This window comes from Labrus mixtus, chromosome 7 (assembly GCF_963584025.1).
Source record: "Labrus mixtus chromosome 7, fLabMix1.1, whole genome shotgun sequence".
Classification (NCBI taxonomy): domain Eukaryota; kingdom Metazoa; phylum Chordata; class Actinopteri; order Labriformes; family Labridae; genus Labrus; species Labrus mixtus.
This window is the reverse complement of record NC_083618.1, coordinates 9,523,460-9,547,897: the sequence shown is the minus strand read 5'-3', so window position 1 is coordinate 9,547,897 and position 24,438 is coordinate 9,523,460. Positions and strand designations below refer to the sequence as shown.

Here is a 24,438-nt window from a genome sequence, read left to right as displayed (position 1 = left end):
AACACTATGCAACTTTGTGTCTCAGTGGCTGTCAGGGTATATGTTTGTCTCTGGAGTATTTCTTCATGTTTGAGTGCGTTCAACAATGCTCCCATTCGTTTGTAGTACTCACTGATACAGGTTACCTGGAGTCAATGAAAGCGCCAGCCTGCAGATTTCAAAGCAAGATTGAGAGGGGTCATTGTTACTTTCACATCTGACAGTATCGTCTGAGAGCTTGTTGATGGAGGAAATACAAACAAGAGACAAAATGGACTCTGTTGTTGTGAGTGTAGTATCCAAGGGTCCTATTCTTGTAAGACTCATACAGACACAGTATTATCCAAATATCATATTTTCTTTGTTGTCATTTTGGTGGCAAATTCACTCCTTGGTTAGTGCTACAACAACAACAACAACAACAAAATATGTTCATTCTCAACCAACCAAAAGCTTTCTGATTGATTGATTAATAAAACGAGTCATCTTTACAATGACTTGAAATAGTATTTAGAAAATGTCAAGGTGACATCTTGTGTCTCCAACAGTCCCAAACAAAGGATAATTTACTAAAGAAAAGAAGCTAATATTTTCATTTGTAAAGTTACAAAACAATGAATTTTGAGTATTTCCTTTTTATTTCCAGTTGTTCAAAGTCATTTAATATCATTCGACATGAGTTTGTGGCTCATTAGCCACAAGTTGGGCACAGATTAATTCAATTACTCTCAGGTATTGTGCAATGCCATAACAATTACATTTCAACTGTTCTGTAATATACGTTTACTGACATTGCTGAGATTCTACAACAATACTTTGTTATCAGGTATAGTTGTGTTAAGACATGGAAATACATTTTAAACTACCCTAAACAGATACACTATATTGTAAATATATTTTCCATAGAGTTGATGTGTATATGTAGAGTTTATGTTTCAGTCTGTGAGCCTAAAGCTTTGCTTTCAGGCTGAGTGGCACTAAAGACTCAGAGCATGAATAAATCACCACAGTTTGACCCATTTAAATACCAAATGGAACCTCACTCTCCACTGGGGAACAACAGGCATGCTTGAACACACTTCCTCATTTCCATGAAGAAAGCAGGAAGCCACAGGAAGACAGTGCGACTGTGGTGTCATACTATATCGCAGCTGTCGAAAAAGTAGACCCCTGGCATGAGTGCATTGCCTTTGCCTTAGGTTGAATAAACAAACATGTCACTGACTTTAGCATAAGGTCAAGATAGCTCAGTAATCTAATGAAACCTTAAACCTGATGTTAACTCAACATCTCTCAGCTGCAGCTGCTGAAAGACAGATGTCAGTCATGCCTTTATTTTGTCACTTAGCTTTCTCATGCACCACAGCATTGCCCTCAGTCTCTGATTGATAGTGAAGTTAATTTACTGGTGAAACTAGGCTCATACATAAGCCAACTAGAGCACTCTGAATTTAAAAGATCATGAATTTTTCAGGTCAGTATGTAGGCCTACATTCACCACTTTTTTTAACATAACAACAGAGATGATATTAACTCTTCTCTAGAGGAGAGATTTCTGATAGGCCAATTCATGTCACATGACTCCAACGATAATGGAGTATTCATTTCTAATGAGATGGCTTTGGTTCAACCATTGAAGATCTACAGATCTACTTCTTGAACTCATTTCAACCTGCTTCCACCACGACCACCATCTGTAACATCCCAGAGAGTATGTCAGTTCTTGTCGGAGGAGGTGGTTAATATTTAAATTTCATGTTGTGATGAGTGCCAGAACCACAGCACTGGGATGGTAAAGAAGAGAGGGGTAACACAGCTGTTCCAGGTGGGTCAGGGATGAGTCAGAAGGTCTCACTCATATGAGACTGAGATCATTGTTTTTGCTGTGGGCTACAAGTGGTTCCCTCCCAGAGTCTGTTCAATGTATTAAAGAAGTGGATGCTGCCATTGTGATTAGAGCCCGACCAATTAATCGGCCAGCCGATAATATTGGCCGATATTAACTTATCAAGTGACTATCGGTATCTGCTAAATCTGTCTTAGATATACGCCGATATTAGTAGATTTATTCACCAGTCAAAAGGAATTTTATTTAAGTATCGTTGAATTACACTAGCAGTTCTCTTTCACCAGCAGAGTGTGTTATATGGATTACAACAGGCATCATCAATCTCCAGAGTGTCAAGCGTTGAAGCACATACATGCACACTTACTTTCCAGTTTAGTGAACATCTTGTCCTCATTACATATCTTTACCACAGGTGGTTGATAACTGCATTTGAGTGATCGACGTAATGCTTTTTTTCCAAACTGATCAAATTTACATCAAAGAAAGAAATCAGACAATATACTGTATGTGTATCAGATTTTTCTCTCCCCAATATCAGTATCAGTATCGGCTCCAAATATTTTATATCGGTTGGGCCCTAATTGTGATGTCAGTCACTGGTTTGTGTTTTAGTGAGCAGGTTCAGAATTTATGACAGTTGCCATATAAGGACATTATTATACAAGTTCCATAACAGGACCACACCTCCCTCACAAATTCACCCAACTGTGCACATCATTTCTTTCAAATGTGTCATTACCTGCGTGTATATAAGCCAACCTAACCCTTTTCTCTCTCGTTTGTCTCAGGTCTCACAACCATTTTTCAGCAATAAGACTGGCATGGAGCAAAATGTTTCTTTTCAAGTTTTACTCATCTTGGGGCAGAAGGGAACGAGGCTGATGACATTATGGCTAAACAACCACTTAAATAACAAACAGTAAACATGATAATTCTGTTAAGTTAAGCAGAAGGTAAATCAATCATCCAAAAACAAATAGGAAAACAGTGGTAAGAATACTGTGACACAAATAATATGGTTGCTAATACAGCAACCAAACCATTGGGTTTTGGATGAAGGCTATAGCCAGGAACCCCAAACAAGAGGGAGTCATCACCCATCTCAGAATTGGACATACTGGACTGACTCAGTCACTTTATGATATTTGAGAACACCTGACACCCAGAGGACATCCCTCTCCAAAACATTACGCCTCTGAACGTTCAGGCACCCAAACAGCTGCCAACACAAACCCGCCGGTTTTGGCTAATACATCCATTTTGACTGTACAATGGATGCCTTCAGCATGTCCTCAAAGAAAAGAATATCCAATTCTATCGAAACAATAATGAAGCCAGACTCTTCCAATTCTTCACAGCCTCAGTTACACCTTTGGCATCGGCTTCATCTGCAATAATCACCAGTCTGCCCTCGTTGCACCTGATGCACTGGACAGGATCCTCACCAAAGAAGTAGAGGATGATTTCATGTCAGTCCATTCACCACACCACCTTTCCCCATCCATTCTATCGGTCCACATCACCACCAGAAAATACTCTTTTTCCCATGCATTATACACTACCATCATGCACACCATTTAACTGATTCAGTCTCTCTGATACGGCTTCCTGCTGCCTAAACCAGTAATTGTAATAATTCAAAGTCCTGCCCATTCACCATTACTTCTTTGGGGTTTCCTGGAAAGGCTTCTTTTACTGTGAAGTTTGTCTCACTTGTGGGTGCAAAAGTAGCCCTAAACTGTTTAATTATCTTTCCAAAGCTCTCTGCTGTATTCTCCTTAATAACAATAAACTTTCATCATTCACCTCCTGGACAATATCCTCAGATCTCATGACATTAAAAAGTGACAGAATCTCTCTTCAAGGTGAAAACTTTAATGTAATATCAGTACACCCCCCCCCCCCCCCCCCCCCCCCCCACACACACACACACACACTTTGAAATTGTTAGTGTGGCAGTGGAGAAACGGATCACAGCTGATCCGTGGGCTGTTCGGCTTTTTCGTTTTGATTAATGTGAATCACACAGTTGCCGGTGTGAGACAATAACTGACAACAAATAAACTCCATGTGACAGCATTGACAGAGAAAATCAGTTCCACTGGAGCAGACGTTGACTGTGGGATGTCACAACAAAGACTGTGGCAGGGAAACACGCAGCGAGTGTCTGGTCAGAGATTGACAACACAGTTTCAGAGTCTGGAACAAAGAAATGTCTTAATAACTATAGGTAGATAGTTTTGTGTGTGTGTGTGTGTGTGTGTGTGTGTGTGTGATGCTGACATATTGTGCTGGTGATGTCTTTAAAAAGGGGTCTGGCTGGTTGAGCAATGGAATTTTACATCAGAGCCTTTCCGCTAACCAAAGCACACATTTGACTTACCAATTAAATAGCAAAGATCCCTCAGATTGGCACAGTCCACAGCTTTCTATTTGAAGCAAACACTCTTATGTAGAGTTCAATGACTCGTGTGTAATTATTTGTTATGTTACTTTTACCATTCCTCCAGTTAAAAGTATTCTTTTAAGAAATACCAAATCATTCCAATTACTGCAAAGAATCCTGAAGCTATACGTGCAAGAGCTTTTGGAGGGCTGTGGGGATGTGCAGTGATGTCCAGTATAAGTGGATCTCTACCTACCACAGAAACACATGCTCAACATAAAAATTACAATTTTAGATTTTTGTGATCCTGTATGCCTCAGTTGTCGAACACTGCTGAAAAGAGTAAATAGAGATAATGCAACTGATCTGTGTATGTAATGTGCTCATATGGAAGCATATCCAGGCCCAAGGTTGATCTTTAAGAATTAGAATCAGAAGTATGCTTCTACATACAAGGAAATTGTAGACTGTGCATAGCACAATAATAAAGCATAATAAAATATTTAATAATAATAAATAAACAAACAAAAAATTTAATAAAAAAAAGTTTTGTGGAAGGTAGCCAAATGTTAAGAAATCCTTATCTGGTAAAGGAGAGAAGGGAAGCAGAAAACTACACAAAGAAACACAAACATGACAAGTACAAAAGAGCGCAGTACTGAGGCAACCACTGAATAAAATGACAGTTTTACAGCTTGTCGTGCATCTCCTTTTATATGTAAAGAAGGTTGGTCATATTGTTGGACTATAAAACTCTCTTTCATGTAGATTCAAAGAAGTTTTTTCTACCTTTGACATCCTTCACTCCTACTTACTACTTTCTCCCTGTCTCCACTTCTATCTTTACTCTAGAATCATTGTGATTTATAGGGGCTAATAGCCGCCCACACTCTTCATGCTCTTTAACTCTCCATCTATTGATATTAGCCTTCCAGGAAATGGAGCTAAATCGTCCCATTCACCAGCTGACCTTAACAGTCCATAGAATTTAACCTCTAAATGGGACTCTCCTACGCTATTACATTCTTGCAGTGCACATACACATCTTTACCCACTGACATCTACTTATGTGCATAACAGTTTAAATATGCATACAATATCATCATGTCCTAGAAATATTCTTTTTAAAGTGCAAGGTTTTTTATTTCAACATTGTAGTACAGTATAAATAAGCAGCCTTAAAAAATAGCAAAAAAAAAAGGCAATCTCAAGACGAGGTGAAAAAAAGAGGAAACACAGACAAAGAAGATTTTCAAAGGAGAACAGTCTAGACTAGACTAGCAAAGGAGGACACCCAACCCCCTTCTACACCCTAACCCAAATACCCCCAGAAAACAGACTGGTAAACCACGTCACCAGCCCCCAGCAAATTAGCACTGCCATATACGGAGGGAAACGGGTGGGGCAGGAAGAATCGGAATTCCTTCACTCTCTCTTGCAAATCCCTTCCCCCCCTCCCCCCCCCCTGTATTAATAAAATAAAATATGTATTCACCTTGCTTGACAACCAAGCCTGTCATTAACCCAAAGCCTAATTAGCACTGGGCATTTTGTTATGCAGAAAAACACTGGCGAGTTGCAAAGATTAAGTGCTTGTGTGGTGATGGGAAAAGAAAATTGCTGTGTGTGTAAGCTACTGTTCCTTTGACAACAAATCATCCCCCTGACAGGAAAACTGCTGTGCTTTCTTCAGAAGATCTGAGATATTTTAAAGTAGAAACACCAAGAGCAGCAAAACAAAAGGTGAAGTGTTTTGAACAAGAAATAGGTGCTGGTTATAGCACTTTTAAAGAGACAGCTCTTCACCCTGTGTCTATTCTCTATCTATCTCTCTATCTTCTATTGAAGATACCTGGAAAAAAAAAACGGATGCTCTAAAGAAAAAACCAAGTGGGTAAGAGGCCTGACATTATCTTCAGGATTATTTCCTCCCCCCATCTCTGCCTCCCATTGACACGCATGAGCAGCAGGTTCAATATCTGCCACCAGCATCAGCGAAAAAGACATATTCATGTATCATACAGAGCAAGTAGCTAACAAAGAGGAGTTGTCTTTGTTCAGCTGGAGCAGGAAAGGGAGGGGGAATAAGGGGGGATAACGATGGAGGATGGGGGAGATTCTGATTTCCCCTTTTCTACTGGAGCCCAAAAAAGAGCAGAAAAGCAAAATCCACTCATCATCATCATCACAACATACAGAACATAATTCTACCTGTTAAGACCCAGAAACCTGAGTTGCATGCTCTTGAACATTATTGTGCAACCTAAGACGCTTTAATTCATGGCAGCCTTTGAAAAATTTGCAGTTCATGTTGCGATTTTACAAGGCTTTATATATATATATTTTTTTTTCAATTAAACCGCTTAGTAAATTAAAGTTGGGATTCTAGGTTCAAATGTCAAATTGGTGGGAAAGAGGCTATGATCGAAGAACACCGAAAGGTTGTGTAGAATACACGGGCGGTTAAATTAGTGATAGTTGGGGTCTCTCCGAAAACAAGGGAAATTCTGCACTGACCATGAAAAACACTTTAATTAAATATAATATGTATTGTATTGCTTTTACAAAGAGTTTATGCTTTGAAGAGAATTTAGATTAGTTTATTGCCATGTTGGCAACTCTGTTCTTCTCAGCCACAGCCGAGCTTTGAGCTAAAAGTTACACTAGCATGCAAATATATTCTTCATTACAATATCTACATGCTGATGCCAAACTGATAAAATGGTCATGTTTAGCAGTAAGTTTAGTGTGTTATCAATGCCAGTATTTGTTGTAATGCACTAGCATTAGACACAATAACAGCTTAGGCTAATAAGAAAGTCTGGCAGATATTTAGTCATAAACAAAGGTAATGATCAAATATAAATTTCGACCTGATAGTGGTGCCACATGAAAAGTCAGGGGATCAGCAAAATAACTCAAATTAATGAGATATACATATTTCTCATGGCTTGTGAAAATTGAAAACTTCTGGAGACATTCCCCCTAAACTGCAAATGTCAACCGGACTATAAAGCAAGGAAACATTCATGTGATTAACAGAATCATTGGGAAACACTGTCTGGTGTTGAAATGTGTCAGTCTGGACTTATTAGATGAGTTAACTTAAACAGACTGACATTGCTTATCCCTGGGTTCATCCATTGGTATGGATGGTTTTAACCTTAGTAAACAAGAAAACACATCTTTGACTTTTAACATTATAATGTAAATAACAAACCCATCAAACAACATCTATAAACGTGTAGGTTCTCAGCATGAAGTTCAGAGACAGACTGTGTTGATCTGACCTATAGAAAAATCAAAGTTAACTTATTTCATTATTAACTCCAAACATTTTTGTGTTTTTTTTTCTGGATTTACTTTTAGGCTTTTGCCGTTATTTAGACAGGACAGGCAATAGAGTAGGAAATCAAGGAGAGAGAGCGGGGAATGACATGCAGGAAAAGAGCCACAGGTCTGTCTTGAACCAGGACCGTCTGCTTAGAGGACCATAACCTCCATACATGGGGCGCAGCCTAGCCCCTATGCCTGCAGCGCCTCAAGAAGCCCGTCTTGTTTTATGGTCTAAAAGTATTGAAAATAAATGAATGATGAGACAGAGATAGTTAAGACTTATCTTACTCTTTGCTTTTGTTACTGTTAATAAGTGGGGGCAGTAAAATGTGTACTCTTCTCTTCTTTTGCAGAAACCTCAGTGAAGTAAAATCTGCTGATGCAATATCCTCTAAATATAAATGATGTGCTTGTTTTGTCAGGATGAACTGAAAGGAAACATTAAGATGGGTAAATAAAATGTATTTTCCTTTTTTATTGTATCACAGGGTCCCACATCCAAATAACATTTAGTTGTATTTATTTTTTTATATGGCAAATGAGTACAGACAACCTCTTCACAAAGTCATACACACATGCTTCAGAAACTATTTTCATCTTGAACTGGGTCAAAACAAATCAGGCAGGGCCTGTGTTTGTCGAACCCAAATGAAACTCAGTCCCTAGAGCCTCCCTAAATTGCTTTGCTCAGGAGCAATTATAAAAGGATCTGTTGATTTTGTTGTGAAGTGGCTCTGATTGGTTGTGGATTGGCAGGCTCTAATATGGACACTAATGCAAAGTGACATGTGTAACAGGAGTCAGGACCTCATCACCTCTGTGGCTATTAAGACTCTCATCTGAGCCTTGGCTTTACGGATGGATGTAAATAGTCTTAGCCAACAGCAATGGAGGAGCTCTGCCCTGCATTTATAATTGATAGATAATGACTGACAAATATATCTTTAAAATAACTTTACACACCGTCTTAGTAAAGTAATCAACTGAGGGCTGCCAAGCAGTTATGTGATGTGCTGAGGCTGTGGTCCTTGTCACAGTGGCAGTGGGTTCAGGTCTGACCTCAGCTCTTTGCTGCATGTTGTCCCCCTGTCCTCCCTGAGTTTCCGATCTCTCTTCAGCTGTCCTATCGAGTAAAGGCAAAAAAGGCCCAAAAAAATAGTGCTAAAAAAATGTATTAATTAATCAGTCTATCCAAGAATCACATAAAATGTTCAAAACCAAACATTACTTCCACCAATAGGTCAAAACAAAATCAAACTGCTTCCTTCTGGCCCAGCTTAGCTAAGCATAAAGTCTGGACGTGAAGGGAAAACAGCCTGGCTCTATTCAAAGTTAACAAAATGCATCTTTTAAAATAATGAAGAAGTTATAAGTTGTTTATTTTAATCTATTCAAAAATTGAATAGCTGTACAAACAACATGTTAACAAATCTTTATGGTGGTAACTCCCTGGTGTCTCCTCTGGTTGTCACATAGCAGTGATGCCAGCCCATGGTCCATAAATAACCACAATGTGCTGTTGAACAAATGAGATATAGCATATCTTATATAAGTGATATATAAGTGAACTCAGATGAGATGGTAAAATGTTTTGCTATCTTTGAACACATCCAGGTTAATGGTTCCTCTGTTTCCTGTCTTTATGCTAAGCTAAGCTAATAGTCTCCTGGCTTCGAAGTAAGCCTTTAGACATTAGAGCAAGGAATTTACCAAAACATTTCCTTTTAGTGAATGAGTAGTTTGTGATCATACAGTGTATATGATGTTAAATATATGTACCACATCGGCCGACATGAGAAACACTATAAACCCCACCTGTACACTCTGTAGCAATAAAATACAACAGCCTTACAATAAATTCCACCTCAGTGAGGCTCATAATGTTCAATTTGTCCTGAGACTCAGAGGTGCTGACACAACTCAGAGGGGATTTTCTCAGGCTATAATTTGTGTTATTGTTGTTTTAGACTGCCTGTTGTACGCCATTGTTGTGTCCAGCTCACAGAAGCACTGTGCATACTGTCATCCTGCAGGTGAAGAGAAACCGACACAGATGGAATGTTTGTTGTGTACGTTTGGCCTACATGAAAGCGTATGTGTGTGAGTGTGTGCCAGAGATTGGATCAACGCCTGCTGTTTATCAGCTGTATTTGCTGTATCTTGCAGAAGGTGGTGATGATAACAAGAATAGTGTTATTGTGAAATCATTTCAAAAGGTGGTAGATTTGCTAAATGTTGCACCTGCTCTGGTTACAGCTCACGACAGCATGTTGTTTCTAACGCCAATCAAAAACAATTTATTCAAGACCATCTAATCAAAAGTACTCCATATCTTAGCAGTAACTTATTTTCCCTAAGTTAAAATAAAGATATATTTAACATAGCCCAAATAAGCTGTCGGTGAACTCTTCTGATAAAGATAGAAGTGTAACCAGTTCACTAACAGTGTGTGGGTTTTTGACTACTTCTAAGCAGCCTTTTTTATTTTCCTCTAACATGCATCTCTTCAACACTTAAAGCTTAATATATGCCACATCAACAACTGAAACAGAGCCCTGACAGGAGAGTTGACACCCTGTCTAAGCAGAGTGTAATGCGGCAAAATGATGAGAAGACTTAGGAGAGGTAAAACAGGGGGCATACGTTTCTGTGCGACTGTTTTTCCCAGATGGCCATGTGGAGGGAGCTGTGTGATCAGAGATCTAATAAACCCGTGGATATGCTGCAGCGCCTTTCCTGGGAGGGAGCTGTTACCATAGCAACCATACCACAAGCGCTGCAGGTTAATGGTGGGAAATTATGATTTGCTGGTTGCAACTAGCACACAGTGTGACTGCTGAATCCACTTTGAGCCTTCCTGGGGGAGGCAGAGTGATACGAGCGGCCCCCACAGAGCCGTTTTTGGACACCACCAGACTCTTTGAAAAAGTTCCAGTTAGTCTCCCAGCCAAATGAATTCAATTTCACTCAGGGGTTTGTTTTTACTAAGATTTGTAATCTTTATTTGCTATGTACTCAGATTGAATCTTTCAAAGAGCTATCCTATTAGTGGTTTCTAATCCTAAGGATGACTGAAGCTTACAGAAAAGCACTTTGGTGTACTGAGTTATGTAGAAGTTTAAGATCACAATTGGTTGCTGGTTGCAATAACATTTGTAGTTTAATAGCGCTGTAGCATGAGTCATCATAGCAACAGGGATGGAATATCGATTCGGCAGCCTAGAGAGAGGTTGAAGTCCTCCAAGCATGAGTCTCTTTATTAAAGAAACAGTTTGGCTTGTTTTTAAATAAAGCCTCATTCGATTTCTTGCTATGAGTAAACTGAGATCCCTTCCATTTTATGCATGGCATCAGCAGTCAGTAAGCTTAGATTAACAGGAACACTGGAAAGGAGAGGAGCTGTTCCAAGCGAGGATATATTCAGGCACATATAAATAGCTCTTAAACAAAGACTCGTCATATTTACAAAGTTATTAACTTATAGGGCTGTCAAACAATATGATATTTTTCGCTAAGTTTCAATGGTTAATTGCGACTAATCACATTCTAAATCGCATGTTTGAAATTCCATTATTTCACATTTAGAAATAAATTGTTAGGCTTTAATATTGAATTTTTGTACTGTCTTAAGCAGAGAGTAGCCAACGTTAATTGCTGTTTGAATTCAACCCTGCTTTTATTTTGAAATAAAGTAAGGCCCTTCTGGTAGATAGAAGGTTACAACATTAAACCACTGAAAAGGGAACTCATTATGGATCAAAAACTTAATGAAAACATCTTAAAGGAATGGTAAAAAGTGAAATGTTTGATGTCAAGAAGTGGATATTACTTCTGACTCGTTCCCTGAGCTGTCTGAAAGTTTTTTTTAAAGGGTAATGAGCTATTCAAAGATGCAGAAGTGTTGATCTTTTTCATCACTGTGACTATCCACGGTGCGCCTTTGGGACAAAAAAACATGGGATCAATCGCGATTCTAAAAAATGTATGCATTCATTTCAGACCTTAATCAATCGCTATTAACTAGTTAATGCGGACAGCCCTTGTTATGAATAACCCTTTGCCCATGACATAACCTCTTGGTCTTGGTGCTAAGCTAAGTTAAGATTCTCCTGATTATAGCTTTCTTTTTATGTAGCCTACATGTCTTGTCATATCTCTTGCCAAAACTGAAAGAAGGTTCATTGCCAAAAAGATGGAATAAAACATATTTTTGAAATGAAAGAGTGAAATAGTTTATGTATGAAAGAACAGCTTAAACGTTTAGTTTCTAAAATTCATTTCTTCTGACATCTTAAGGTGACAGTTTGCAACATGGACTCTCACGCTGCCCACTAGCGTTAGGTAGAAAGTGCTACGCAGACATGCACATGCAGTGCTCACGACGGTGTAGGCTACTACAACATAGCTTTGGCGTAGATTCCACAGAAGTATAAATCAGGCTTACACTAAGATGGGAGAGGATTCCACCCACAAAGCACCATTTTCTCTTACTACGTCAATGCATACTTCAAGTCTTCATAAACAAAAAATGATGCTGTTCAAACAATACTTTTCTTTGACTTTAAATATGAATAATTGAGTGTGTAACACATTGTAGCCTATAGCATGACCAAATAACGAGTAGGTTTGACATGACAGACGTAGATCCTATCTGCTTATGATATCCAGCGTCTCGAGCTTTTGTCATCTTTAAACCTACAGAACTTCTTCAACAAGGTGATGCACTTTAACTCTGTGCCAATACAGAGTGTGAAACTGATGTGTTGCTCCAAGAGTTGAAAGCTTTTGCTATTTTTTTAACTCTTTCCCCTCATTTGGCTATTGCTTCAAGAAAAAAAAGATTTCAGGATTGTAAGATTAGAGTTGTGTTTGTTAAGATTTACTTTATGTCTCATGTCTATGAGCCCAATGGTTTGTGTATTCTTTCCTATTATTTAAAGAGAGTAATTTTACAGGGTGCACTTTGCCTGTTTTGCAACTGACGCTGAGGCAACTCGATGATTTATTTACCAGTGCTAAAGGTTTACTGTGTCCATGCCTGCATTACAGGCAGTAACAATAAACAAATTCCATACTCAAATTAAAACGAGAACAAACTCTACATGAGTACAGCTCTGGTAAGCTTTAAGCGAACATTTAACCTTTATTAAGAATTATTTTATATGGGATTAAATTTACCTTGGCTGGTAATGTGTTCCAGAGTTAAAAACTGGAAAAGTTCATTGAGTATTTGAATGTTTTGTTATAAAAACCAATGACCCAAGATGCCCAAAAAGATGTCAGCTTTGCTGAACCTGTTTGTGTTGCGGATAAAGCTTTAGGATAAATGCATCAAACTGCATTTACTATTCATGCATTTCATTAATAAGGCATAGACGTGTCAAACATGCTTCTCTGGATTCTTTTACGCCCTAAAAAACACACCAAGACTATAATCTTGGTTCATGTAGATATCCAATATTCTGCTTAAAGATTATTCAGCAGAGATGGAGGAAGTCGAACCTCCATATGCTACAAATATGTGTTCTATGGAATATAATGAAAAGAAATGTAGATTTCCTATACGAATATTTATTTGTTTGTTTGCACAAAATACATGCAATAGTCCAACACATAAAATACAACAGAGAGGAGACAGGCTTGTGGTGGTGAGGTAAAAAAAACATGAGGAGGGCTTATAATGGAACCTCACCATTTAAATACATCTTGCTTTGTGATATAGCTTGTAGGTGACAACTTGTCTGGTGCACTTTCCTGTTCTGACACTGAGACAATCACACTCCTTCTTTGTAGCTTTACAGAGCGGATGAAGAAGCAGAAGTAGACAGCTCCCAAAGCAGCTCGTCAAACAGCAAGTGATGAAACACTGTCATTTTCACTGCTCCCCTTGGAGAAGGGTGGGGGGGGGGGGGGGGGGGGGGGGGGGGGGGGGGAGGGTGCAAACAAGGGACATGTCTGAAAGAAAATATTTATCTCTCATCTTGTGCATGTGTGTGTGGGAGGAGGGAGGAAAGAGAGGAGGGGGATTTACAAGATCATTTTTAAAGTCTATGCGTTATTAATAAGCAAATCATTTAGTGAAGAATAACTTTGGAAACAAGGTTTTCCCTTTCTAAATATGAAAATAAAATCAGTGTAAAGCTCATTTCTGTCATCAACAACATTAAAAACATTCAAACAATGAGATCAGCTCTGTGCAGTCTGATGTCATTGGCTCCACAATCACTGACAGCATAATATTCGCACCTCGAAGCTGATGTTCAGCAGGGTGGGACTCTGGTTCCCATGGTGCATGTTGATGACAGAACAGATGGTGAGGGTTGCCTGTTTTGTCGAAGTCAGAGTCGTTTGAGTCCAGCTGACCTGCGCCAGGCAGCTGCTCGTCACGGTGCACCGCTGCAGCGCTTCGACTGCTGAAGTGTCAGTGTGTCTCCAGCAGCACCGGGGAAAGGTTTCTTTTTTTCCCCCCACCGATGTGTTTCATTGTCGTTCTTACGGCTGATTATTTTTATTCTGAAATAAAGGCTACTCTTCTCCCATCGCGCATAATCCTGGAGATGCGGATACCGCATGGGTCAAACACAGTAGCCTGCAGCAGCTTCGCGCAGAGAGGATACGGAGCTCTAAAGGTGAGAACACGTCTTCGTGGGTTATGCATACAGGCTTCTGAAATTGTGATACATAGTCTATCCCTTTTATTTATTTTGGATGGTGACCTTTATTGATGCTGAGTAGAGAATGATGATAAAATGATGAAAATTCAGTCCTGATAGATAAAAAAAAAAAGTCTTCATTCTCATGATTTCTTTCTTTTCTTTTTGGAAATGCATAGATCAACAAAAATGAAATAATAACGCGTTCCTCCTCATGGCGTGGGTCCTCGTGCACCGCGTGTTTATACCGCAGAGAGGACTTACAGTGTTTTTTAAAGCATAAACTAAGAAAGATTTCATTTGGATAGAAAATTGATCCATACAAGTTTATTCATGTTAATCGATGTCAAATCATCATTTAACTGCGATGCGAATCAGAAATTGACAATTGAACATAATGATTTGCAAGGACACACGCCTCTGCATGATACTAAACTCGTGAGTGTTACAGTATTTTTCAGCTCTAGACAAGTGATAAACATGATTTAGTCAGATATCAGATTAAGGGAATCAAAGAAAAAAAAGGACTAGATAAATATTTGCACCGCACTCATTAAGTTTGGATTTTATTTTATTTTATTTACTTTATTTTAATACTTTTTTTTTTTGCTATAAAATCCAAACTTCAGTGTGATTTGTGGCTCTCTAAGGTGCTCATAATTAAACCTGCAGCCCTGACATTTCACCGCTCTGTGACACAGGGTTCACCTAACATTTACACAAAGTGCAGCATCACTCACAGTGCAGACAGCAGCTGAAACAGCAGCTCTGGGCTCAGTTGCTCCATAGAGCCTATTTGCATGTCTAAGGGTCAGGAAATTGGCAGATGTCTGAAGTGAAGACACTGAGGAGAAAGAAAAAGGCAATCCAGTGTTTTCTACTCAGAAGTTTGAGACATCGGGGGAGTGTGGTGGTATTGTTGGGGTCACCTTTGTCAAGTGGGCTCTGTTGTTTCAGCTGCTGCATTAAACCGGCACCTGTTACTGAGGTTATATCACAAAGAACTCACATAGGAGTTAGTTTCATCAAGTTATATCAAAAACAGTAAAGACATGGTGCATATTATTCATTTCCTGTTTTCTACCTTACAAATAAACGTAGACTTCTTTGTCTTGGGAGTAACGCAGATAATTGATACATATGTCACCCAATGAGCCAGGGAGTTTAAAGGGCCATGGCACCTTCCCCCAATCTTCACAATACACAGTGACGTATCTCCTCAGCTGGTAGTGAGTGAGTGTGAGAACCTCCACAAACAAAGACTGTGTGTTTGTGTGTGTTTGGGCAAGAGCCATTGTGTCATCAAGCCTTACTTACTAAGCATGTGCTGGTACTGAGGTTTCCATCGAGGCGGAGGCGATGGTGCAACAGCTTGACCTTCAGCCTTTTGTGTGCGTGATCTGAATGGGGGAACATGGGAATAAGAGGGGGCATTTAGAAGTTTCATAAAAAAAAGAAAAAAAGAAAACTGAGTCAGCTGTTTTTTCATCCTTTGTTTTTCTAAGCAATGAAATGAAAAATTAATCTAGATGGAAAGGGTTAGAAAAATACTTTGACTCACTGCTTAAAGAAAACTATTTTGAAATAGAATCCCACTGAACTCATATGAGATTAAAGCTGAAAAACTAGTACACTAAACTGTGAAGCAGATCAAGCAGAGAAACATTTATGAAAATCTGGTTTAGTTTGATCCTTTGTGGTGGTGGAGGTCAATTTTCATTGTGTGAGTTTCTCTTCTCTCGAACCTGCATTGTTTCAAAAAGGGATTCCCCTGAGATTAGTAACCTTGGCACTGTCAGCTTTATTGATTGATTCTCCAGTGATGACAAATTGGCTTTTCACCAGCAGTGCAACTGTAAAGACGGATGAAGTGTGTGTGTGTGTGTGTGTGTGTGTGTGTGGGAGGGGTGAGGGTCAGGGGAGAAAACGAGAAAAAAGAGAGCCAGAGGAGAAAAATTAAATAGTGCATTCTTATTCTGTCTTTTTAAACCTTAATAGAGTCTGAAGACACAATGCATAACTTAGCCTTCTTTAAATCCATATGTGGTTTTCAGATTTTACTCATTTTACCTTCAGGCCTGTTATGTTTTCAGCTCAGCGGTTTCCTCCTGTGGCCTTCTAATTGAAACAGAGCTCCCCATCCTCTCCCTCTTTACTCTCTCTCTCTTCTCTGACTGAGTGGACACTCATCCTTCTTCTCCTCCTCCTCCTCCTCCTCCTCCTCGGCTCCACACCTCTGCCATCAGCAGCTGCACCAAAGCTCTGTGTGATGTGGAGGGAGATGCTTGCATACTAATGGAGCAGAACAGGACATCTCACAGGCAGGCCAGCGCAGTAAGGACATGGAGAAAACATCAGGCAGGAGTACTTAGCTTTCAGGCCCTGCATCATAGCTCTGGTTTGAAAGTTGTATTTAAAATCTGATAGCTTTGGTGAAAAAACTTAGCGAAAACTCTTATTACAAAGGTGCCGTATCCTGTAGTCACCTTCTTGGACATTAAGCACTGCCTTTAGCTTCCTGATGCCACTAATAGCTGTCTTCCTGTGGTTATGAAACAAACATGCCAGTGGCATAGCTGTTGCTATGGTGACGGCATGTCTGTGAGCCTGTTGAGGGGCTGCTGATTCAGAAACACTGCTTACATTTTGCACCCGATGAAAAGGGCCTGAGGACTAAAAGGGGGAGCAAAGCACAGAGTCCTATAAAAAAAGATGCAATCTGCTCTCAAGTGAGGTTCCTCCTGGCTGCACCAGTGGCACATGCTGAGGTGTTTATTAGCAGCGTTACATGTGAATTCTGAGAAAGTTTGAAACTACATTTAGTTAAAGACAATTTCTTGAAACCTACCAAAGAGATTTGATTTAAGGCCCTGCAAAACAGGGAATCTTTTTTGGCTTCTTCGACTGAAAACAAACACTGCCGCCTGCACACAAAGACCAAAGAGTTCACAGATTTAAAGAGAAATGCGCTCCGCATTTAACTGCAGGACCGTGTTTCTCTGTTTAAGTTTATTGCTCTCGGTGTTTTCCCAGAGATCCTGGCATATAAATACATTCATGAGGCCGCAGTATCAAGCAGACTGAGCTCATTATGTCCCACAATTACATCTCGCCGTCTCACTTTGATCCTCCAGGCCTGTGATGCTCTGAGGATAAATGCAAACTTAGTTAAAATAACAGATACTGTAGATGTATGGTTGTGTGTGTGTTCTGTGTATGTGTGTGTGTGTGCATGCGTGTGTGTTTAATGTGCAATGTGTGCATGGATTAAAAACCTCATAAGGATTGGGTGGGTAAAGACAGTAAATCCCTCCTGCTGGAGGCGTCAGATCAGACAGTCAACTGGATAATGCCGAGCTGTTGAGGGATTTTTCTGTTTCCTTCCAGTGCTTTGTGTATGCATGCATGTCAAATACGAGTGGGAAAACAAACGGTGTGTGTTTTGTGGCAGTTTGGAGATGGATGCACTGCAGATATACATATGTATATGCATGCATTTTTAATGTGAATCCTGCAGTGTAATTGCTCTTCATAGCTCTGGCCAAGAGATTAGCGGTAGAGTTTCAGGATACAGTTGCTGGTGCCTGGTGCACAACTGGTCAGATCGTGCTTTGATAGTGAGAGAATTAATCATAATCTGTTTCACATCCCAGAGAACAACATTGTTATTTCAACAAAGTGACTCCGTACAGCATCATCTCAGTCCCTCTTCAATATGATCCTGTAGGAATACACTTCTTCTCTGGTGTAATTACTGTCTTGTATGGAGAGAAGAGTCATCGCAAGACTACCATAGACTTCGATCAAAATAGAAAAAAACTGAACAGAATATAAATCCTATTTGTATCCTGGTGAGAAAGAAAACAAACAAACACAAACAATATGATTTACATAGTAGCAAACTTGGAAGTGTTTGATGAGTTGTAAAAGATTGTGAACATCAACAGTTATCATGTGTAGCCAAACATAGGGCTAAGTAATTCGATAAAACTATAATTTGTGTAATATTTGCCCTTATAATGAAAGTCAGCTTTAGTTTTATTTGATCTAAATAAGAAAGTTATTCTTGTATGAAGGTTCTTCGTACCTTTTCTTTGGATTTTTCTTTATTTTTCTTTTATTTCATGTTGTATGTATTCTTGTATGTTTAAATAATTCTATATAAAAATGTGCCAGGATGAACAAAATGTGATGAAATATGACAACTTGTAATGTAGTAAAACAGCCTGCAATAAAGTATTTAAAAAAAATAAAATAATAAAAAAAATAAGTGTGAAGGTTATGCCACTTATTCGATAGATGCTTTGAGGAAAATGTTGGTGATAGAGCTGTGAAGTTTAGTTTGTTGTATGCCATCAAATGAAAGCTATTATCTTCACAATGTCAACAATTTCTGTTTTAAGTACTTAATCCAGGGAAGCAGAGCAGGAGACTTTATGTAAACCCTAGACTATCAGGAGTCAGGTAATATGGGTTATGTGTAAAGTGAGGGATCTCATATCCGGCCAGCATAGCTTGGCTTTAAGGTATCCTAAAGTATGATGCTTAACTCCAACCATCAGTAGAGCTGCTCTGTGCCAAACAATAGGTACCTGAAGTATGCTTGTGCCTGTAAATATGGATTAGTGTTCTGTATTAATAATGAAGTGGGCCATCAAAAGAGCATATGTGCTCAGCAGAGCCTCCTTGGGTCACTAAGGTCAACACGTACGCACAGTGAGAGGTAGGTGGGAACGGATGCAGATCCCCACAGTGCTGCCAGTCTGCCAGAAACTTAGTGCCAGGTGTCTGAGTTTTATGGCCTCAGTATGAAATCAGCGATTACTCTGCCTGCCTCTTCCTATTTCATACCTGAGCATGGAGAAAGACAGAGACAGACGGATATGAATACATAAATGTCTATGAATCAAAGTGTATTAACGGGCAGGGAGCTTCATTTAAAATACATTTGGTTGTATCGCTGAAGAAACTAAATGATGGACAATTAAAAGCAGAAAGAGTTGCCACGTGATTAGCAGTTATCATAGCACAGTGTAGATACTAAGCTACGGCCCTGAGGAACTGATGCAGGGCCGTTGCCAAACTTTAGTCACACTGAAGAAATCAATTAGATCAGCCTGAGTGTGACCAAGTCATTGAAGGCCCTGTAGCCACCTTTTATCACGCATCAAATGTGTCTTCACTCCGAGGGAAACAAACATGAACAAGCTGTGATGCTTTATCTTTCTACTGCATGGTCGAAGCTGCTTCGACCATGCAGTGAGTGACACACTTCTGACATGTTCACATTTTCAGATGAATCTGTTGATGCCATTTTTGCCACACCATAGTCTTGCACTCTATAGTGTAGAGTTGCATTGGTTAAAAAAAAAAAAAAATGTCAACACATTGCAGGACATGAACTGACAGAACCGAAAAGGGAAAGAAAACAATCTGTATGTTAATATAAGAGAAACTTGTCGGTTTTCATGTAAAACAAAAATAATCTCTCCCTGTCTCACACACACACACACACACACACACACACACACACACACACACACACACACACACACACACACACACACACACACACACACACACACACACACACACACACACACACACACACTCTTACATAAACACACACCCAAATTAATGCAAAGCCTCAGTTTATTTGTGAGGATAAATCTGAGTTTCACTACAAGCTGACACTGTGGTGCTTAGTTTTATTGAGTGAGAGAAAGCCACGAGTGTCTTTTTCTGTCCCCCTTGACAAATTAAACTAACACAGAAACTGCCTATTTTTTTGGTTGTTGAATAATTACCACTTTTGCCAAATCTCTCATACATACATACATACAGTCAATAACTGACACACACACACACACACACACACACACACACACACACACACACACACACACACACACACACACACACACACACACACACACACACACACACAAATGATTGAGTCAGATATAGTTGTGTATTTTTTTGTAAAATAATGTCACAAATGATAGTGAAGGCATAAAATAGTGCAATTCATATGGGTATGAAGTCTGTCTGAGCACTCCAGTCTATCTCTGCTTGTCTTATATCAGTCATGGAATTCTCCCATCACAGTACATCCTCAACACTTGCCCTTAAAATGTGTACAACTGTTATCCACTGGCCTGTATCATGAGTAGTAAGTGATTAACAGTGAAGAGCACATACTCCATGATTATTAAACCTGTTGTGTAATGGGCTCACAGCCAGAGCTGCCGGCTGTGCCCACCCCACACTCGCTCAAGAGGATCACTGATACCAAGCTGATATGCAGATAATCTACCCGGGGCATAGAGAAATACATGTTGGTAATCTCTAAAGAGACAGCCAGCAACACATCAGGGAGGCAGTGCTTAAATCAAACTATTCATGATACTGATAAATACAGAGCGTATTTCACCAAAACTTTACATCGTTCTCATAACGCTAATATGGGGAGTTATACATTTCAGGCCATTGTTGAGACTAGTTTCTATCCATCATGTAAAGAAACAGAACCTCTAATTTTCATTTGTGGAACAATAAAAAGTCTAACCCTGACCCTAGTCTTAAGTAGTCGTTTAGCATGTATGGTCTCAATGTCATTTAAATCTGTCTTCTTTTTTTAATTTATCAATTCACAAATCGTGGCTGGCTGTGTAAGAGGTCATTAATTGGTTGTAAATAATGACATGACTGCAGGACAAATAGTACATTTGAAAGAGTCATTCTGCCCCGTCAGACACATCAAATAACTCCCTTGAACAAGGAAACCAAATATGACGCTGTGACTGTCTAGCATCATTTTGTGCAGTTTCATTTCCTTGCTGTTATGTGTTTGACTAACTGTTGGCATGCAGATTATAAAAAAAAAACCTCATATTCAAATTGCAGGCTTTAACATTTCTGTTTTTTTTGTGTTTTTTTAGGCTTAACAAGTGACGTTTGGACCAGATGATCCTCTGCCCTGACTTTAGCAAATAACTTTCTCCTGGATAAGAGATCACCGCTTTGGAGAGTGCCTACAGCATCTTGCAAGCAGTAAAGAAGACTAATGCTCATGAACCTTACCTGCAAGCCTTTCCCCAGAACCCTGCCTCTTGTCTAGGCTTTGTCTGAGCAGAGAGAGCAACATGGCAGTGAGCTCAAAGCCCTGGCCTCCTCTGCTATGGCTGTGCATGGGATTGCTTCTTTCCTCTTTGTCGCCTATACTCAGCAAAGAATGTCCCCATTTGTGTGTCTGCGAGGTCCGCCCTTGGTTCACACCCCAGTCCACCTACAAGGAGGCAACCACAGTGGATTGCAATGACTTGAGGCTAACTCGCATCCCTACAAATCTGTCAACTGATACGCAGGTGTTACTACTCCAAAGTAATGCCATTTCTTACACCAGCGGAGAACTGGAGGCGCTGTTCAACCTGACAGAGCTGGATGTATCCCAGAACAACTTCAGCACAGTGGAAGCTGTAGGCCTCACAGGCATGAAGCACCTGACCACCCTGCATCTAGAAGAGAACCATATCAGCCAGCTGCCAGACCACTGCCTTGGAAACCTCTCCAGTCTCCAGGAACTCTACATCAACCACAACCAGATAAGTTCCATCTCGCCTAGAGCATTTGCAGGCCTGCACAACCTGCTGCGCCTTCATCTTAACTCCAACAAGCTCCATGTCATAGACAGCCGCTGGTTTGAAGAAACACCCAACCTGGAGATCCTGATGATTGGGGAAAACCCAGTTATCGGCCTTCTAGACATGAACTTTAAGCCACTTGGAAGCCTCAGGAGTCTTGTTCTGGCTGGAATGGACCTCACTGTTGTTCCAGCAAATGCATTTGTTGGTTTGGATACCCTTGAAAGCATTTCTTTCTATGACAACAAACTGGTCAGAATCCCTCAACTGGCTCTTCAGAAAGTTCCAAATCTGAAATTCTTGGATTTAAACAAAAATCCAGTCAACAAAATCCAGGAGGGAGATTTCAGGAACATGTTACGTCTCAAGGAGCTGGGTATCAATAACATGATGGAGTTAGTTTCGATTGACCGCTATGCTATGGACAACCTACCAGAACTGACTAAGCTGGAGGCAACAAACAATCCTAAACTGTCATATGTGCATAAATTGGCCTTCAGGGACATGCCCTCATTGGAGAGCCTGATGCTCAACAATAATGCCCTCACTGCCCTTTACCAGCACACAGTGGAAGTGCTACCTAATTTGCGAGAGATCAGTCTACATAGCAATCCATTGCGCTGTGACTGTGTAATTCAGTGGATGAGTTCCAACAGGACCACAGTACGCTTCATGGAGCCTCTGGCCATGTTGTGCAGCTCTCCACCAGAACTCAGAGGCCAGCACGTTCGAGGGCTAAAGCTGCTGGATTCCCCTGAGCAATGCCTCCCCCTAATATCCCACAATACCTTCCCAAGCCACTTGAACCTCGAGCTGGGCATGAGCATCAGTCTCGACTGCAGGGCCATGTCTGAGCCCGAGCCGGAGATCTACTGGGTGACTCCTCTTGGGTCCAAAATCACAGTCGACACTGTGTCAGAGCGGCATCACTTGAGCAGTGAGGGAACCCTTCGGCTGTCCCACGTTCAGGTGGAGGATTCTGGTCGTTACACCTGTGTGGCGCAGAACACGGAAGGAGCGGACACCCGAGTTGTCACTGTCCGCGTAAATGGAACCCTTCTTGACAGTGCCCAGGTGATGAAGATCTATGTCAAGCAGACTGAGTCACACTCCATCCTGGTCTCCTGGAAAGTCAACTCTAATGTCTTGTCTTCAGACCTGAAATGGGCTTCAGCCACCATGAAGATTGACAACCCACACATCACCTACACAGCTCGCGTGCCTGTAGACGTTCATGAGTACAACCTAACACACCTTCAACCTGCTACTGAGTACGAGGTGTGTCTCACGGTCTCCAACGTACACCTGCAGACACACAAGTCTTGTGTTAACGTCACAACACGTAGCACTACATTTGCCTTGGACCTCTCTGACCAGCATCCAAGTGTAGCTGTGCTAGCTGTCATGGCAACCATGCTAGCCTTTCTCAGTCTGGGCACTGTGGGTGTCTACATGGCCCGTAGGTGGAAGAGAAAAAACTACCACCACTCTCTAAAGAAATACATGCTGAAGACTTCCTCCATCCCCCTGAATGAGCTCTACCCTCCTCTCATCAACCTGTGGGAGGCTGAAAGTGAGAAGGACAAAGACGGCGGCACAGAGGGAAAACCCTCTCCTGTTGATACAACACGTAGTTATTACATGTGGTGATGATTGAGTAAGGAGGCCTTGCTGCCTCTCCAGCAGCACAAAAAGACACACTTTTGCCATTTTGGTGCAAAAGTCAAGTAAAATTGCAAAGTTTTTTTGTATTCTCAGCTTTGCTACAGAGGCAGAGTGATCAAGGACATGATTTTTATTAGTATAGCGTATCGCATTTATTTGATTCTTTCTATCTCTTTAATGGTTTTGAACTCTTGAAGATAGCAGCTGTATTTAGCCTGCAGGTTGTCTCTTAGTTGCTAACATTTTGTCCATGTGGTGCATTTCTGACTCACTTTTTTTTGAGTTAATTATACAGCAGCGGGGACTGAAGGAACTCGTGTCGCACTAGTGGAATCAGTGTTTCTTTGTAAGACAGGTAATCTGTTGTGCACTGATAGGTAATGAAGTTTGTCTGAACTTCAATTTAACGCTGACAGCAGGGTTTAGACTTTTTAAACTGTCAACTGAATGTTAGCAATTGTGCAGTAATGTTGTATCAACTATACCTTTGAGATTTGATTTAAATTACAAGAATAGGATTTTAGTTTGATTATATTGTGATATTAATGCTAGAAATACAAATGCTTGTTAAAAAACTTTTAGTTACTTATTTTTATGGTGCACTAGTATCCTTTTTTCCCTTTCCCTGTTTAATCATCCAATTTTGCTAGAATTATTTGCTGTCTGCTTAGTTTATTATTTTCACATGCAATATGTATAGCCTACTAAAGAAGTTACAAATAAATAACTTTTTGGCCTTTTTTCAAGAAGTGTAGTCTTTTTTAAAATCCTGCTCTATTCTTAATCTTTCCGTTTTGACAGGCACACTTACCGGTACTCCCTGAGGATACATGCACATGGTTTCATTTGGATTCTTAATCTTCTTACTTAGAGGAACTTAAGCTGTGCTCAGTCCAAAACTGCCTGAATCAGCTTTTCACTGTCACG

The 24,438-nt window shown here is 40.2% G+C and overlaps 1 protein-coding gene across 1 annotated transcript; it reads left to right on the top strand.

Annotated features, from left to right (window-relative positions):
- Positions 1-13,777: 13,777 nt before the first annotated feature.
- Positions 13,778-24,260, top strand: LOC132977797 (leucine-rich repeat neuronal protein 1-like). The gene is made up of 2 exons (XM_061042643.1): positions 13,778-14,179; positions 21,145-24,260. Exon 2 carries the CDS (start codon positions 21,349-21,351, stop codon positions 23,494-23,496), a length of 2,148 nt encoding a protein of 715 aa, XP_060898626.1. The 5' UTR covers positions 13,778-14,179; positions 21,145-21,348; the 3' UTR covers positions 23,497-24,260.
- Positions 24,261-24,438: the final 178 nt, after the last annotated feature.